The sequence below is a fragment of the Mobula birostris genome, chromosome 16 (assembly GCF_030028105.1).
Source record: "Mobula birostris isolate sMobBir1 chromosome 16, sMobBir1.hap1, whole genome shotgun sequence".
Classification (NCBI taxonomy): domain Eukaryota; kingdom Metazoa; phylum Chordata; class Chondrichthyes; order Myliobatiformes; family Myliobatidae; genus Mobula; species Mobula birostris.
In genome coordinates this window covers 8,243,502-8,262,899 of record NC_092385.1, presented here as the reverse complement: position 1 = coordinate 8,262,899, position 19,398 = coordinate 8,243,502, and the positions used below count along the sequence as shown (strand labels likewise).

Here is a 19,398-nt window from a genome sequence, read left to right as displayed (position 1 = left end):
AGAGAACTTATCCACTGATTCTTAATTGGAATCTAGTGTTCAATAAATCAGGTGGTTGGTATTTTTTTTTTATCTTCTCCAAGTCTTGCAGAGTCTAAGATTAAAATATAAAAAATATATAAGCAAAATTTTCACATGGAAGAGAGCTCTGGCAACAGATATTCAATAGAGAAATAGCTAATTGTTCAATCAATAGATTCTAAAAGAATTAGAAACATAGAAATCTACAGCACATTACAGGCCCTTTCGGCCCACAATGTTGTGCTACTCTAGAAACTGCCTAGGATTTCCCTACTGCATGGCCTTCTATTTTTTCTAAACTCCATGCACCTACCTAAAAGTCTCTTAAAAGACCTATTGTATCCACCTCTACCACCTTTGCTGCCACACACCCGCCACTCTTTGTGTTTTTTTTAAAAAAGAAGCAAACAAACAAATTTGCCCCTAACATTCCCCTTGTATCTAACTTCCAAGCACCTTAAAACTATGCCCCCTCGTGTTAGCCATTTCAGCCCTGGGGGAAAAAGCCTCTGGCTATCCACACAATTAATGCCTCTCATCATCTTGTACACCTCTGTCAGGTCACCTCTCATCCTCTGTTGCTCCAAGGAGGAAAACTCGAGTTCACTCAACCTATTCTCATAAGGCATGCTCTCCAATCCAGGCAACATCCTTGTTAATCTCCTCTGCACTCTCTCCATAGTATCCACACCCTTCCTGTAGTAAGGTGACCAGAACTGAACACAGTATTCCAAGTGAGATCTAACTAAGGTCTTATATAGCTGTAAATAAATAATTTATTGAGATGCAGCAAGGAGTGGGTCCTTCCGTGCTGCTCAGTAATTACCCAATTTAACCCTTCACCTTATCACAGGACAATTTACAATGACCAATTACCTACCAAGTGTTAGATCTTTGGACTGTGGGAGGAAACTGGAGCACATGGAAGAAACCCATGCGGTTATGGGGAGAACGTACAAACTCCTTACAGACAGCAGCGGATATTGAATCCGGGTTGCTGGTGCTGTAAAGCATTGTGCTGGTTACTATGCTACGGTGCTGATATACTTGAAAAGGAAGTAATTCTTCCTGAGTCAAAGTACGTATATGTCACCGAATACTACCTCTGAGATTCAGTTTTTGCACTCAATCCCAGTAGATCAAAAGATACAAAAGAGTCGATGGAAAAACTACACACAAAGACTGGCGAGCAGCCAATGTGCAAAAGAAGACAAACTGCAAATATTTAAAAAAAAAATTAATAAGTATGTATGTAATACTGAGAGCATGAATTGTAGAGTCCTTGAAAATGAGCTGATAGGCTGTGTTGAGTGATCAGCTCAGTGTTGAGGTGAAGTTATCCATGCTGGCTGAAGGGGGAGGAAATATGTAGTCCTTGACTGGTCTGGCTAATGTGTTTGACTCTTAACTGCCTTGCTGGTTGAGGAGTAATTATGAATGGGCAGTAGGTGCAGAGTATTGCCACTGCTGTCCATATCCCGTGAATGAAGATTTGATCTGTGTTGTCACCAATAGATGGTGCAATTGCAGTATGAATTGTGCTTTCTCATTTTGTCCCATTTAACAGACCAGTCTGAAGCCTGCAACAACTGCATTATGATCATTCCTGGGTTCACACCAACTATTACTCCTTGGATTCCAGTGCCAGTACCAATCAGCCACCTGCCAGTTCTTGCACTTACCTTGTTGATTTTCTGTGATGTTTACCAATGATGAAGATGGTTGAAGAGAGAAATTGAAGATGGTCGAGTTGTCGGGTGTTTGTAGAGGAGTTGGGCTCTGGGCAAGAGTGAAGGCATCCCAGTGGTTTGGAAGGCTGGGTGGAGAAGAAATGTGGAGAACTTTGGAATCTAGAATTTTAAGGTGGAGGCAGTCATCTTGGGTTCATCAGCAGTGTGAATTTCTGCTCAGTTTTACTCAATGGCCAGATCTTGTATTGTTGCTGCCCTCCAGAAGTAAAATAATAAAGCTGCAAATACGTTTAAGTTAACAGATGGAGACGAGAGGTTGTTCAATCCCTTAAATCCTGTGTGCCAGTTGGTGTGATTATATTTGATCTTTACCATCAATAGAAGGTTCCTCAGAATCAGTAATGATTTTAAGGTCAATATTTTGGGCGGAGACTCTTATGAGAGGTCCAGATGAAGGGTCTGTGCCTGAAACATCAACTCATTATTCCTTTCTATAAATGTTACCTGACCTGCTGAGTTACTCCAACATTTTGTATGTGTCATTGATTCCAGTGCCCTTTCCACAGATGCTGCCTGACCTGCTGAATATTTTACTACATCGTAGTTTTTGTTTCAGATATTCAGATTTTGTAACTTTATTTTTTAATAACATAAGATTCTGCAGATGCTGGAAATCCAGAGCAACACATGGAAAGTTCTTGAGGAACTCAGCAGGGCAGACACCCTCAATGGAAATGAGTAAATAGTTGACGTTTCAGGCCGATATCCTTCCTCAGGACTTTCAAATGTTTATTTTTCAGTGGTGGATATTGCCTGACATCCAGTATTTTTGTTTTTATTTATTATCAAAATACATACTGTTGTGCCATATGTTACCCTGAGATTTGTTTTCTTGCAGGCATTCACAGATCAAAAATACAATCAAATCACTTTAAAAAAAAAAACACTACACACAAAGACTGGCAAACAACCAATGTACAAAAAGATAAACTGTAAAAATACAAAGACAAATAATAAATAAATAATACAGGGAACATGACTTGTGGGTCCTTGAAAGTGACTCGGTAGGTCGTGGAATCAGTTCAGTGCTGATATCCACGCTGGTTCATGAGCCTGATGATTGAAGGGTAGGAACTGTTTCTGAGCCTGATGGTGTGGGACCTAAGGCTCCTGCACCACCACCTCGATGGCAGCAGCGAGAAGAGAGCATGGCGTAGACGGTGGGGCTCCTTGATGTTGGGTACTGCTTTCTCGCGGCAGTGTCCTTGTAAATATGCTCAATAGCAGGGGGCGCTTTTCCTGTGAAGGGCTCGGCTGTATCCACCACTTCGTAGGGTTTTCTGTTCTTGGGCATGGGTGTTTCCATACCAGGCCGTGATGCAACCAGTCAGGATACTCTCCACTGTGCATCTATAGAAGTTTGTCAAAGTGTTAGATGACACACCGAATCTGTATAAACCTCTTATATATATAAAAAAATAAATAATAATAATTACCTATTTGCAGAAGCAAGTGAGCAAATGGAGGGATTTGTGTGTGTCTGAATGAGTTCCTTCTCAAGATGCTCCTTTCCTTCCAGATGAGTTTGAGAACCCAACCCCCATTACTCTGCCAAACTCCCTCGGGGACCGTGCATCCTGGAGTTTGGCATTTACTGCTTTTCCTCATTAGTTGGAAATGCCATCAGGTGGAACATATTTGTGAAATGCATCTTCTGTGTAACCTAATGTGCATTTTTGTTCTGCGCTATAAGTTAAGCATGCATAAACCTTGTAAGTTCACCCGGTGGTCTTGTTCGTGGGTAATCTGTAAATGTAAATAAATCTTTTTTGTTGTTAACAGGGAGAGCACATGGGCTCGGTGGAAGCTACAGAAGCATTTTTTGCTATGACCAAACTCTTCCAGTCCAATGATGTAAGTATCCATTACTCGTATCACATAAGTGCTCTTGTGCTTCGGAGTCTGTGCCTGTTTCTATGACCAGCTCTGAGCCATTGCTCTCCAGGGAAAAGCCTATTATGCCTCAGCTAAAGGGGTTAATACTTTCACTCAGTCTGATCCCATTATAAAACGCAAACTTGGAACGACTGGTAAATCTTATGGTTCAAAATTCTAGGCACTGTTCGAGTTTTAAAAATGTCCTGTTTTATTCTGTTCCTTGCACTTCTCAAGAATATATTTAAAATTTCAGGCACCAATTTTGAAGCTTGACAGACTTTATTTCTGTGCTTTGGCCTTTATTGATTTCTGTGATAGTTTATAACTTACCTTGGCCAGGATGGTCTCTCTCTGTAACAGATGTAATGAAAGACAGCCATCTGTCCAAAATGATGCCATTGCAAGTCCATGGGGTGTCTCGGTAGCATAGTGGTTAGCACAACACTTTACACCACCTGTGACCCGAGTTTAATTCCCACTGCTGCCTGTAAGGAATTGTTGCTGTTGTCCCTGTGATGTGGGCTTCTACTGGTTGCTTCGGGCTTACCAGTTGGTAGGTTAATAGGACGTTGCAAATTGTCCCATGATTAGGCTAAGATTAAAATCTGGGGATCACAGGACAGTGCAGCTTGCAGGACCCGAGGGACCTATTCTGCATTGTAGCAGAATAAATAAATAAATGAAGGGTTTTAAGTTAATCCCTAATTATATTGCATCAAATGTTACTGGGTTAGAAATCACCAAGTACCCCTTTAGTTAAAATTTTACAGTGAGTCATAACATCTTTACATTTCAGATATGAGATTTCATTGTGTCAGTAGTAGAGAGGTTTACAAGATCATAAGCAGCATAGGTCAAGTGGATATCCAGAGGCTCTCTCCCAGGGTGGAAATAGCTAATATGGGGGGGTGGTGAGAGCGGGGTATATTTATTTATTTAAGGTTGTTAGAGGAAAATATAGGGGGATGTCAGATACAGGTGTTTTTTTTTTTTACACAGAGTAGAAGGTGCGTGGAACCTGCTGCCAGAATTGGTGGTAGAGGCAGATGTATTAGGGGCAGTTAGGAAACTTTTAGGCAGACACAATGATTTTTTTAAAAATTGGAGGGGTATGCAGGAGGGAAGGGTTAGATTGATCATGCATTAAGTTGAAAGGTCAGCCTAACATCATGACCGAAGGGGCTTGTACTGTACTGTAATGCTCCATGTTGAGTTGTGTGTAATGAGGTCTGGAGGGGCTGGGCTGAAAGTGGATGTAAACCACTCCCCTCACTAATCTGAGAAGTATGGTAATCTCCCTAGAAGGAAGAACTCAAAGCCTGAGATTTCCCTACCCTTTGTCTGTATCTGTTGTGGAATAATTGTTGAAGGTTAATTGTCATGATTAGTTAACAGCTCTGTTATTTGGCTTGTGAATATCAGTTAGTAACATTAGAACATGTTGGTCCTTTTTCCCCAGCAGTTCTTTCCAGACCTTTCTTGCATGGATGAGTTGGACCTTTGCCCCGTTTTTGCCTGGTTGTTCATTATGGGTCAAGAGACCAGCTGATAAGCAATGGGGTTTCAGCAGTTGTGGTTCAGTGGAATGGAATGAGCTGCAGTTATCACAGTCGGCAGATAGAAGGTATCCTGCCGAGGACCTTGAAGCAGCTGCCATTATTTAGCATAAAAGCATCAGTAAGGTGTAAACAAGAGACTGATTCTGCAGTTGCTGGATCTCCAGAGCCACACACACACAGCAGGTCAGACAGCCTCTATGGAGGGGAATCCCACTGCTGCCTGTAAAGAGTTTGCTTGTGCACCCTGTGTACATTTCCTCCGGGTGCTCTGATTTCCTCCCACAACCCAAAGGCATACTGGTTGGTAGGTTAAGTGGTCGTTGATTAGACTAAGATTAAAATCGGGGTGCTGCTGGATGGCATGTCTCAAAGGGCCAGTAGGGCCTATTCCATGCTAGATATCAATAAATAAATAAAAATAGTTTCAAGCCAAGACCCTTCAGGAATGGAAAGAAAGGGGGGAAGAAGCCAGAATAAGAAAGTTGGGATGGGTGGTGGAAGGATATCAAGCCAGAAGGTGATGGGTGAAGCCAGGTGGGTGAAAAACTGGGAGGTGGTAAGTGGAAGAGGTAAAGGGCCGAAGAAAGAATCATCTGATAGGAGAGTAGACCATGGGAGAAAGAGAAGGACAAGCACCAGAGGGTGATGATGGGCAGGTGAGGAGAAGAGAAGGGGGTAAGAGGGGAGCCAGAATGGAGAATGGAAAAAGAGAGAAGGGGAGGGGGCCAAAATTACCAGAAGTTAGAGAAATCAATGTTCAGGTTGGAAGCAACCTGATCAGGATATGGAGTGGGTGTCGAAACCTGTATTTTGTGATGAGCAGGGTGGTAACTGCCTTATTCTAGTTTGAGCCTCATTCAATAGCCTTACTCATCATTTATCCATTCACGCATGCAAAATTGCTGCTGTGCTTAGCTCTGTAATAGGTACGAAGATGCAAAGCACTTTATTGTATGTGACTTGCTTCATAATAAGATGATAAATGCAACCTTTCTAGTCGAAATTTTCAAAATCAATTCAATGAGGAAAGTATGAGTGCTGAATAATTTTCACATACAGATTGTCAAGTGTTTACTGCTGAACCTTGTAGGCACAAAATATCAATGAATGACCCACTTATTTTCTTGCTGTTTCATTTAGCCCACCTTACGAAGAATGTGCTACCTGACAATTAAAGAAATGTCTACCATTGCTGAGGATGTCATCATAGTTACCAGCAGGTCAGTTTCCTGGGGTTAATAAAGACACTTTACCTTTCCTTTGGGTTATTTAAGAATCATTGCAAGGATGTTGCCAGAACTTGAGTTATAGGGAAAGGTTGAATAAATTAGAGCTTTATTCCCTAGAGTGCAAGAGAATGAGGAGAGATTTGATAAGGGTATACAAAATTTTGAGGGATATAGATAGGGTAAATGCAAGCAAGCTTTTTACACTGAGGTTGAGAGTCTAGAACTGGATTAAGGATGGGTTAAGGATGAAAGATGAAATATTTTAACAAGAACATGAGGGGAAACTTCTTCACTCAGAGGGCTGTGGGAGTGTGGAATGAGCTGCTAGCAGATGTGGTAAATGTGGGCTTGATTGCAACACTTAACAGAAATTTGGATAGGTTAATGGATGGGAGGGGATTGGAGGGTTATGTTTCGGGTGGAGGTTGATGGAATTAGGCAGATTAATACCATAGTTCAGCACAGACTAAATAGACTGAAGGGCCTGTTTCTGTGCTGTGGAGTTCTATGCTAGCAGTATTCTGCACACCATGCACCACAGAACTGCTTAGTTTCTGATGCTGCCAAAACATGGATGAAAGCTAAAAATATGATCATAAAACAGGAGCAGAATTAGGCCATTTGGCCTATTGAATCTCCTCCACCATTTGATCATGGCTGATTTATGTTCCCCCTCAACCCCATTTTCCTGATTTCACCTCATAATTTGTGCAACATTGTGCTTCCAATTAAACTTTATTCAGTCTAACTCTACCTGACAAGTTAACCTGTGTTCCATTATAGACTTTGTTTTTTTTAAAGGAGCTGAGTGTCAATGTGATGTTGAGCATCTGAAGTTTCTTTTTCTCCTTTAGAAGTTTTCATTAGCTAAGGGAACTTACTGGTTATATACTGTCAAAGCAAGATTACAGTGATATGCTATCATAAACAAAGGAGAGTCCGCAGATTCTGGAAATCCAAGGGAACACATGCAAAATGCTGGAGGAACTCAGCAAGTCAGGCATCGTCTATGGTGGAAATAAACAAGTCAACCTTTCGGGCTGGCGCTCTTCATCAGATCAGATTTATTGATACTTCGTCAGGGGTTTGACCTGAAATGTCAACTGTTTATCCCCTTCTATAGATGCTGCCCCCTCCAAGAGGACCACTACCTTGTCATAGGGTTTGGGGGCTTGTGTGCTTCAATAACCTGGAAAGCTATGTTGGCTGGAGTCGGGGCTTTAAGCTTTGGCTTTTGGTAGGGTCACTAATGCCTAACAGGTAAAAGGGTAGAGGCCAGACTACGAGTGGTCCACTGGTCCTTCAGATTCAGGAGCTAACAACCCTGACTGGTAAAACAAAATTGTTACGGAAACAGCAATGAAGAATCCTTGTACATCTGAGTGTGATGGTAGTCCTGAGTCTCCAGCTGGGACTTGCATGACTGACAGTAGTGAAAACTGAGCGGAAGCTGCTGACATGATAGAGGAAGCTGTGAACACAGCCAGAGATGAAGGACCTTCATTGCTGCCCTAACCAGTAGCGGCATAATGGGCAGTAAGTAAATGCTGCCTGAGTTCCTGCAGCATTTTTTGTGTGTTATCTTAAAGCTCCTTCACAGTCACTTCACAATGTTTAGTTCTTGAAGTCACACTTTTAATTAAAGCAAACACTTAAGACTCACCTAAAAGCAGAAAGTGTTGGAAAATTCTTCAGGCAGTGTTAAAACATAAAACATAGAACAGTACAGGCCCTACAGCCCACAATGTTGTGCTGGCCTTTTACTCTACTCCAACATCAATCTAGCCCTTCCCTCCTTTTAGTCTAACCCTAATTTGACTTTGTTGGGGAGTAGAACAGAGTTAATCTTGCAGTGGAGCACAGTCTGAATCATCATATATCTCTGAGGTATCTTCAGTTAATTTGCAGCCCAGAACAGTTTCTATGATGTATTAATATAGGATGCCCCGGTTTCCTCCCATGGTCCAAAGACGTAATGGTTGGTAGGTTAATTAGGCGTTGTAAATTGTCCCATGATTAGACTCAGATTAAATCAGGGAATTGCTGGGCAGCACAGCTCAAAGGGCCGGAAGAGTCTATTCTGCACTATATCTCAATAAATAATAAACTTTGCATATTTTATTAATTTTCTTCTGGAAAAGCCACTTGCATGGAAAGTATGTTTTTACCTATTTATCCCCCTCCTTGGGGTGCAGTTTTATTCGTGGCAACGTGGGGTATATTTTAAAATCCATTGGTCCTGATCAGTTTTTTTCCAGATATAGTCAATAATGGTGGTTTGCCTGGTGAGCTTCACTGTGTCGCCGTGGAATCTTATGTAGTGGGCTACCAAGATAAAGCTAGGTATGCTGAAAGCTAGTGAGGTTCATGTCTTCACCCCAGTTTGTGTTGCATTGAACATGAGACAGGAGCAGAATTTGGCCCATCAAGTCTGCTCCACCTATTTGTCAAGGCTGATTTATTTTCCCTCTCAACTCCATATTCCTGCCTTCTCCCCATAGCCTTTGATGCTCTTAATAATCAAGAACCTATCAACCTTCACTTTAAATATACCCATTGGCTTGGCCTGAACAGCCATCTTTTGAGGTAGTGAATCTGTGGTAATGAATTCCACAGCTTCATTACCCTCTGGCTAAATAAATTCCTCCTCATCTAACTGGATGTCCCTCAATTCTGAGGCTGTGCCCTTCGGTCCTAGACTCCCCTACTATATGGAGCATCCTCTCTACATCCATATTATATAGGTATTTTAATATTCGCTAGGTTTCAGTGAGATACCCCCCCCACCACCTCACCCCCATTCATCTAAACCGCAGTTAGTACAGGCCCTGGTGCCATCAAATGTTTCTCATACTTTAGCCCTGTTATTCCCGATATCATTCTTGTGAATCGCCTCTGGAGCTTCTCCAATGCCAGCACATCCTTTCTTAGAAAACAGATCCCAAAACTGCTCACAATACTCTTAAGTTTGGTCTGGGTAATCCTTGTAATGCCTCAGCATTAAATCCTTGCATATATATTCTACTCCTCTCCAGATGAATGCTAACATTGCATAACCACACTAACCCAATGTGACTTTATCCCTAATAGATAAGAACAACAAATCAATTGGTCACAGTTGCTGCAGTTCAGTCACTGACTGAAAGCTGGCAGATAGAGAGTGAGAGCAGGGTTAGACTCTGATGTGTGATGACATTCAGCAGTGAATAGTCTCTCAGCATTTCCTGTTTGTGCAACATGAAGATTGGAAGGTTGGATGAGATATCAGAGTGACGGGTTCCTGCTGTCCTGCCATTCTAGAGCTCTTCTTTTTGCCTCTTCATATTGCAGTTCACTACAGATGCCAGGACAGCAGCTTTAACATGCAGGATTTCAAAGTACAGGCATGGGAGGGATTCCAAACCTATAACATCAGCAATAAAGTTCCACATGTATGGTAATTTTGTCCTGAAGCCGTGTAGTGTAGTTTCAATTACTTTGGGGTTTATGGGGAATAAATTACGCCCAAAGTGCCATATTCCAACTGCAGACAGTATGTTCTTCACCAGCATGAGGTGTTAATAAGATCCACTCTTCATCACAGAGCATACTATCTTTACAGCAACTCTGATTTCGCATCATTTTTCAACAATATTTGTCCCCGGTCCAATATTTTGGAATGCATCAAAGCAAGCCTTCTCATTATTGCCATCCAATGTCTGCAAGCTAAATGAGAAGCAAACCCCCCCTCCTTTTTTTTCGTTTTGACCAAAACGCTCTGCAAAGTGACCTTTTGAGCAGATATTTTGCTTTAAAGTCTCACCCAGTTGTAAATAATGCAGAAGAATAAAGGAGGTTAATTATTTTCTAATCATCTTTAGATTCATTTATCACATGTACATCAAAACATACAGTGAAATGCGCTGTTTATGTTGGCAACAAACTCAAACCAAGAATGTGCCGGCGCAGCCCACAAGTGTCACCACTTATTCCAGTGCCAACCTAGTATGTCCACAGTGTTCAGCAGATGTTGGAGAGTGCCTTTGTGCCAGAAGGTCAAAATATCTGGAGACTTGACCATATCTAGGCTAGTTGTCTTCTGCAGTGCTCAGGAGAGTTATTTACCCCAAAGGGTAGATGAAACTATTCTGAAGAGCAGGATTCCTAGGTGTTATTATTTTGGGTGACCTGTGCAATTACGAAGCAAGCAGGGCAGCGCTTAAACTTCCTTTGGGGATTTGTGGAGATTTGGCATGTCATCTAAAACTTTGACGCACTTCTATAGCTGTAGTGGAGAGTATATTGACTGGGTGCATCACATCTGGCATGGAAACACCAGTGCACTTGGATGAAAAATTCCTCAAAAAGTAGTGGATACGGCCCAGTCTATCACGAGTAAAGCTCCCCCAACCATTGAGCACATCTATATGAAATGCTGTCACAGGAAAGCAGCATCCATCATCAGGAAACCCCACCACCCAGGACATGCTCTCTTCCCAGGGCTGCCATCAAGAAGAAGGAAGGTACATGAGCCTCTGGACTCTCGCCATCAGGTTCAGGAACAGTTACTACTCCTCAACCATCAGGCTCTTGAAGCAAAAGGAATAGCTTCATTCAACTTCACTTGCCCCATCATTGAAATGTTCCCACAACCAATGGACTCGCTTTCAAGGAGAATCTTCATCTCTTGTTCTCAATATCTATTGCTTATTTATTATTATTTCTTTTTATATTTGCAGTTTGTTGTCTTCTGCACTCTGGTTGAATGTCCTTGTTTGGCAGACTTTCATTCATTCAGTTATGGTTATTCTTTTGATTTGTTGAGTGTGCCCTCAAGAAAATGAATCTCAGTGTTGTATAAGGTGACATATGTACTTTGATAATAAATTTACTTTGAACTTTGAGGTTTCCCATTGTTATTAGCTAATTATGATTAAAATCATTGCAATCTGTCCATTTATGTCAGTGTTATAGCAACTTCATTGGCTACCATGTTTCTTTGTTATAGACAAGTCTACAAAAAATATTGACTGTGGTGGGCTGTACATCGTCCTGATGTTGTAGAGATGCTACTTGAATCTTGATTTAAAGACTAGAGTAAAGAATCTCTTGGGCAATGGCAAAATGATATGGTAGTATAATGGGTGTATGCTGTCTTGGAAATGTTCTCTTTATCGACAAAATAAAAGAATTGTTTCATGTCATGTGGCCAAATTCTTGCTGCAATTATTAGACAGTTCTTTTTCTCCCTTCAGTTTGACAAAAGACATGACGGGCAAAGAAGACAATTATCGTGGACCTGCTGTGAGAGCACTGTGTAAAATTACCGATGTAAGTAATGCTCTCAAAATAGTGCCTTGCATAGCTTGCATTGAAGTGCATCGACATGATTTAAAAGAAGTTCCCCTCTAATATAAAAATCAGAACTTGGTGCAATCAGTATCTTTTAGTTTTGAATCTCTCTGCTGGTAATAATAATCCTTTATTGGTGGTGCCAAACTTTTTTCCAGTGATGATGTGCAAAATGTTCAAAGATTGCTGCTGTTTAAACTGTCACTCAGAACGTGTGAGCAAAGTTGATAAGAGCTTCGCTCCATATCTTGCAGCAACACACACAATATGCTGGAGGAACTCAGCAGATTCAGGGAGTACCTATGGAGGGGAATAAACAGTTGATGTTTCAGGCCGAGACCCTTGATCAGGACTGGGAAGGAAGGGGAAGAAATCAGAATAAGAAGGGGGGGTGCGGGGAGGGGCAGGAACATAAGCTGGAAGGTGATGGGTGAGACCAGGCGAGGGGATGGGAATGAAGTAAGCAGGGAGGTGATAGCTGGAAGTGGTGAAAGACTGGAGGGAGGAATCTGATTGGAGAGGAGAGTGGACCATGGGAGAAAGGGAAAGAGGAGGGGAACAAGAAGGAGGTGATGGGCAGGTGAGGAGAAGAGAAGGGGGGCGAGTGGAGGACCAGAATGGGGAATGCAGAAAGAGGGAAGGGGGACGGGTGAAATTAGCCTGTATTTTGTCGGGAGGACTTGATGATGAAGCTTAATTCCAAAAGTATTTGTATCCCTCAACATGGTTGAAAGTAAAATTGCCAGTAATAGACTGTTTCCTTCAGGATAAATTTTAATTCATTTTCATGGATTTGTGAATCATGCCTTTGCTCAAAGTCCTGACTCTGGAATTTATTACCTAAATTTCTCCTCCCTTGTACCTTGCTTACCTTAAAATCTTCTAGGTTGACTAAAATATGCATTTTGCTAAGCTTCAACTGACTGATTATCATCTCTGTGGAAGTATAAATATTACCACTGCTATTTCTGTGTTATTTCCATCGATAGCCATTGGTTTAACTGTGTGCTGCTAAGTGAGCTCGAGAGTATAGCACAGGAAGAAGTCCTTTGGCGTAAAATATCTTTAGCCAGAGTATGGTGAATCATTGGAATTCATTGCCACAGGTGGCTGTGGAGGCCAAGTCATTGAGTATATTTAAAGCAGAAGTTGGTAAGTTCTTGATTAGTCAGGGTACGGGAAGAAGGTGGGGATTTGGGGTTGAGAGGGATAATCAGCCACGATGGAATGGTGGAGCAGACTCGGTGGGTCAAGTGGCCTAATTCTGCTCCTATCTCTCATGGTGTTATAACGAGAAAGTCTTAGGCCAAGATTGCATCTTATCATACAAGTTGGCCAGTTAATAAGTGTCTGATAACAGCAGGATAGAAGTTCTTTCAAGTTTTTCTGTCATCTGCTGAATAGGAGATGGGGAAAGAGAGAATGTCCGGGGTGGGTGGTGTATTTGATGATGTAGCCTGCTTTACTGAGGCACTGAAAAATGTAGACAGAGTCCATAGAGGAGAAGCTGGTTCCTGTGATGTGCTGAGCACTAATTTAGGAAGTTTATATCGCAGGCTAGCATTAGCACTAGAGGTATTGGCTGGAATTCTGCCAACATTTAAATCAAATCTGCCTTTAGTTAAATTGTACCTCCGCAAAGCTGGGCATAATTGAAGCAGATGTTTCTTAGTGATGGCAGTCAGAAGAATCTTCAATGTAGTATTAGCTTCTAGAGGTCAGACTCTTTACAAACCCAGTGGGAGACTGTATTTTTTTTTTACATTTAATGTTGAAAATTCCATTTGACTTGGCTTTAAACAGCAAAAAACATGAGGCTGCATTAAATAGAAAAATCTGCACTTGAAGTAATTAAGTGGTTGCCTGCCTCTTGGATTGGTGGAGATGTGTACAGTCCATGGCTGAAGCTGACTAGTAATACCAGCAGTGCATGGAGGGTTCATATTAATATTGGCCTTGTGCTAATCTACTTTTTTTTTTTTGAATGGTTAGATATTTCAAGATAAATTGTTTTCTGCATTGTCATCATTTTGTTGGGTTTTTTTCATTCTCAATATTTATTAGCGAAGTTTGATTTGCAATATCTGTATATCTTTTAGTAGAAGTGCCAATTATAGTTAAATGCCTGTCAGAAGAAAAAGAGTTTGATTTTCACCTGGTTATTCTTTCCTTTGATGCTATTCAGTCTGGAATACCAACACTTCATGTTTTGATTTGTGATTTGCTGTCTTCATAAGCCTTCCCTCTCCCCACTTCCAGCAAGTGTGAGATGATTTTTTTTTCCCTGCTGCAAGTATTGTGCATATTTAAATCTGCTGTCCTCCCCCGTGTTGAGCACAAATCAACCTTTGTTCCGTCCTTGCAAACTACACCGACTCTTTCCCCCACTTCAATTCACAAATTCCTTTTCCTATCATCACTTATCACCCTCAACATTGGTATCCATCTTTCCTCAGTCAAGAATCCTTTTAGTCAGTTATCGTCTCTGCTAGAGCACTAAAATGACACTTAAGGTAATCACAGTATGTCTTCAGTGACTCAGTTGTCAATTTGTTCAATTTCTTTTCCATTCTCTTATTTCCCGTTATAATTCTTCTTCCTGTAAAAGATCCCCATTTGTTTCTGGCTGAAATCAACATACAGCGGTGCTAGAAAGTTTGTGAACCTTGTAGAATTTTCTCTATTCCTGCATAAATATCTTAAAATGCGATCAAAGCTTCACACGTCCTAAAACTAGATAAAGAGAAACCCAGTTAAATAAATAACACAAAAACCTTGTACTTGTTTATATATTTATTGAGAAAAATGATCCAATATTATATGTATTTATTGGAAAAAGTATGTGAACCTTTGCCTTCAGTAACTGGTGTGAGCCCCTTGTACAGCAATAACTTGAGAATCGGGTTTATGTGACGTGAAATTTATTAACTTAGCAGCAGCAGTTCAATACATAATCTTGCAGAGAGAAAAAATTAAAATATAACATAATAAATAAAGTAAATCAATTACGTACATCGAATAGATTTTAAAAATGTGCAAAAACAGAAAAACTGTATATTTAAAAAAAAAAGTGAAGTAGTGTCCAAAGCTTCAATGTCCATTTAGGAATCGGATGGCAGAGGGGAAGAAGCTGTTCCTGAATCACTGAGTGTGTGCCTTCAGGCTTCTGTACTTCCTACCTGATGGTAACAGTGAGAAAAGGGCATGCCCTGGGTGCTGGAGGTCCTTAATAATGGATGCTGCCTTTCTGAGACACCGCTCCCTAAAGATATCCTGGGAACTTTGTAAACTAGTACCCAAGATGGAGCTGACTAGATTTACAACCACCTGCAGCTTCTTTCGGTCCTGTGTAGTAGCCCCTCCATACCAGACAGTGATGCAGCCTGTCAGAATGCTCTCCACGGTACAACTATAGAAGTTTTTGAGTGTATTTGTTGACATGCCAAATCTCTTCAAACTCCTAATAAAGTATAGCCGCTGTCTTGCCTTCTTTATAACTACATCGATATGTTGGGACCAGGTTAGATCCTCAGAGATCTTGACACCCAGGAACATGAAACTGCTCACTCTCTCCACTTCTGATCCTTCTATGAGGATTGGTATGTGTTCCTAAAGTCCACAATCAGCTCTTTCGTCTTACTGACGTTGAATGGCAGGTTGTTGCTGCGGCACCATTTCACTAGTTGGCATATCTCACTCCTGTACGCCCTCTGAGATTCTACCAACAATGGTTGTATCGTCAGCAAATTTAAAGATGGTATTTGAGCTATGCCTAGCTACACAGTCGTGTGTATATAGAGTGTAGAGCAGTGGGCTAAGCACACACCCCTGAGGTGCACCAGTTTTGATCGTCAGCGAGGAGGATATGTTATCACCAATCCGCACAGACTGTGGTCTTCCAGTTAGGAAGTTGAAGATCCAATTGCAGAGGGAGGTACAGAGGCCCAGGTTCTGCAACTTCTCAATCAGGATTGTGGGAATGATGCTGTTAAACGCTGAGCTATAGTCGATGAACAGCAACCTGATGAGGTGGTCTAAAGCTGTGTGGAGAGCCATTGAGATTGCATCTGCTGTTGACCTGTTGTGGTGATAGACAAATTGCAATGGGTCCAGGTCCTTGCTAAGGCAGGAGTTCAGTCTAGTCATAACCAACCTCTCAAAGCATTTCATCACTGCCAATGGGAGTGCTGCTGGGCGATAGTCATTAAGGCAGCCCACTATTCTCCATCAGGACCTTCTGCCTTGCGAGGGTACGCTCTCTTTAAATACAGTCTAACATCGGCCTCTGAGGTGGAGATCACAGGGTCAGCAGGTGCAGCAGGGATCTTCACAGCTGTAGTTGTGTTCTCCCTTTCAAAGCGTGCATAGAGGCGTTGAGTTCATCTGGTAGTGAATCATCGCTACCATTCATACTATTGGGTTTCGCTTTGTAGGAAGTAATGTCTTGCAGACCCTGCCAGAGTTGCCGTGCGCCTGATATCACCTCCAACCTTGTTCGAAATTGTCCCTTTGCCCTTGAAGTAGCCTTCCGCAAATCATACCTGATCTTCTGGTATAGGCCTGAGTTGCCAGACTTGAATGCCACAGATCTAGCCTTCAGCAGACGACGTATCTCCTGGTTCATCCACGGCTTTTGGTTTGGGAATGTACAGTAAGTCTTTGTAGGCACACACTCATCCACACAGGTTTTAATGAAGTCAGTATAAACTGCAACATACCCAGATTCAAAGATGAATCCATGAATACACTCCAGACTACCAATTCAAAGCAGTACTGTAGGACCTTCTTGGTCCTTACCGTTGGTGCTGCAGTCTTCAGTTTCTGCTTGTATTCAGGGAGTAGAAGTACAGCCAGGTGATCAGACTTCCCGAAGTGAGGGCGTGGAATAGCATGGTAGGCATTCTTGATGGTGGTGTAGCAATGCTCCAGTGTGTTGTTTCCTCTGGTATTGCAAGTGATCTGTTGATGATAGTTGCTTAGTGATTTTTTTTTTTCCAGACTGGCTTGGTTAAAATCTCCCAAAATTATAGTGAAGGCGTTAGGGTGCGTTGTTTCGTGCATGTTGATCCCGTTACTCAGATCATCTAAAGCCTGCTTGACACTGGCCTGAGGTGGAATGTAAACAGCTACCAAAATGACCCCAGAGAACTCCCGTGGTAGTTAAAAAGGACAACACTTTACTGCTAGATATTCCAGGTCTGGTGAGCAGAATTGGGACAGCATTGATATATTTATGCACCAAGAAGAGTTGATCATGAGGCATACTCCTCCACCTCAGCTTTTCAGAGACTCTATAGATCTATCCCGATGGTGTATAGTAAACCCGTCGATCTGGATTGCTGCATCTGGTACAGAAGGGGTTAACCAGGATTCTGTAAAACAAAGGACACACGCAGTCCTAATGTCCCTCTGATTCAGTACCCTGGCTCTGAGATCATCGGTTATATTCACCAGAGACTGCACGTTCACCAGCAAGATAGTCGGTATAGGGAGTTTAAAACCACTTTTCCTTAAACGCACTTGTAATCCTGATTTACGCCCGCGCTTCCTCCGAAGTGTCCTCTGTGAGCACCTCCGACCACAAATGGTGTTGTTTCCATCGGTTTTAAGTAGCAATAGTTCGTTTAAACACATTAAGACATCTTTGTTGACTATACTGACCTTGGAAGCAGTTGTGCTTTTTCGCTGTAACAGGCTGAAATGAGAATATTTAATCGTATCCATTGAGAGTACTGCTGCTACTTGAGTCTTGCCTAGGCGCCCCATGTTTTCAACCACGTTTCCAATAACTGTTGATCAGTCCTGCACTTCGGCTTGGAGGAATTTTAGGCCATTCCTCCTTACAAAACTGCTTCAATTCTGGGATGTTGGTGGGGTTCCTTGCATGAGCTGCTTGCTTCAGGTCCTTCCACAACATTTCTATAGGTTTAAGGACAGAACTTTGACCTGGCCATTCCAGAACATGAATTTTCTTCTTTTTAAACAATTCTGTTGATTTACTCTTGGCTTTTGGATTATCGTCTTGTTGCATTATCCAACTTCTATTAAGCTTCAGGTGCTGGACTGCTACCCTGACATTCTCCTGGAAAATATCTTGATGCAATTTTAAATTAATTGCCCCTCAACAAGTACAAGCTGCCCAGGCCCTAAGGCAGCAAAGCAGCCCCAAACCATAATGCTCCTTCCACCATGCTTCACAGTTGGGATGAGGTTTTGGTGTAGGTGTGTAGTGCACTTTTCCTCCTAGCGTAGCAATGTACACTTTTGCCAAGAAGTTCACCTTTTGCCTCATCTGTCTGCAAAACATTGTCTCGGAAGAGTTGTAGAACATCCAGGTGACCTTTTGCAGACTTGAGATGTGCAGCAGTTTTTTTTTTGGGAGCAGTTGTTTCCCACGTGCTGCCCTTCCATGGACACCATTCTTGTTCACTGTTTTTCTTATAGTGGACATGTGAACAGAGACTTTAGCAAGTTCTAGAGATTTCTGCAGATCTTTTGCTGTTACCCGTGGGTTCTTTTTCACCTCCTCCAGTGATCGTTGCAGAATGCCCACTCCGAGGGAGAGTAGCAACAGTACTGAGTTTCCATCATTTGTAGACAATTTCTCTAACTGTGACTGATGAACACTCAGCTCTTTAGAAATGCTTTTGTAGCTTTTTCCATCTTCATGCATCTCTACAATTCTTCCAAGGTTCTCTGAATTTTTTTTTTTGATTGAGGCATGGTGCACGTAAACAGATCTTTCTTGAGAAGAGCAGGCTCTGACAGTAATCTGACTTTGTGTGCCTTTTTTTTATAGGGCAGGACACCTACAACCCACACCTCCAAACTCATGTCATTGTTTGGAACACCTGACTTAATATAGCTTTTGTAGAAGGCATTACCTCAGAGGTTCACATACTTTTTCCAACAAATACATGTTTATTAATTAAGAAAAATGATCCAATATTACAAGTATCATGTTTTTGTGTTATTTCATTGGGTTCTCTTTATCTAGTTTTAGGACTTGCGTGACAATCTGTTCACATTTTAGGTCATATTTATGCAGAAATAGAGAAAATTCTACAGGGTCCACAAACTATCTAGCACTACTGTAAATGGTAGAGATTTGGGATCGAATTTCTCCCCCATAATCCCACGCCTGGTGCCAGACCTGAACTGGTAACTCTTGTTTCTATCTCTTCAGAGGCTACCTGTCCTGATTTGCATTTGGTGTTTTAACTTAATATTTTCCAGCATCCACAAAGCGATGGCACAGCGGTGCAACAAGTGAGGTTGCTGCCTCACAGCTTCAGTCACCCACCTCTAGCGCTGTCTGTGGAAGTTTGCATGTTCTCACTGTAAATGCATGGGTTCCCCATGTGGTCCTCCAGTTTGCTTCCATGTCCCCAAGACTTGCAAGCTGATTTGTTAACTGTCAACTCAAAATTGCCCCGAGATGTGTGGTTGAATATGGGGGAATGTAAGAAAGAATAAAAATGTGATTAGTGTGAATTGGTGCTTGTTGGCCAGTGTTACTCGGCTGATCAGCTTGTTTTTCCACTTCATGGTTCTGTTGTAGCATAGCTTTAAGGAAGGACATTAAGTATCTCTTTGCAGAACCCAATAGGTTTTCTGAGAGATAGATGA

At 41.8% G+C, this 19,398-nt stretch overlaps 1 protein-coding gene across 2 annotated transcripts in view; it reads left to right on the top strand.

Moving 5' to 3' along the window:
- copg2 (COPI coat complex subunit gamma 2) overlaps nucleotides 1–19,398 on the top strand; it is a 103,788-nt gene that overhangs the window by 30,719 nt on the left and 53,671 nt on the right. For both annotated transcript variants that reach the window (XM_072280276.1, XM_072280275.1), the window contains exons 4-6: nucleotides 3,555–3,626; nucleotides 6,350–6,429; nucleotides 11,673–11,748. In XM_072280276.1, coding sequence (XP_072136377.1) covers nucleotides 3,555–3,626; nucleotides 6,350–6,429; nucleotides 11,673–11,748 — 228 coding nt within the window. The remainder of the gene's footprint in view (nucleotides 1–3,554; nucleotides 3,627–6,349; nucleotides 6,430–11,672; nucleotides 11,749–19,398) is intronic.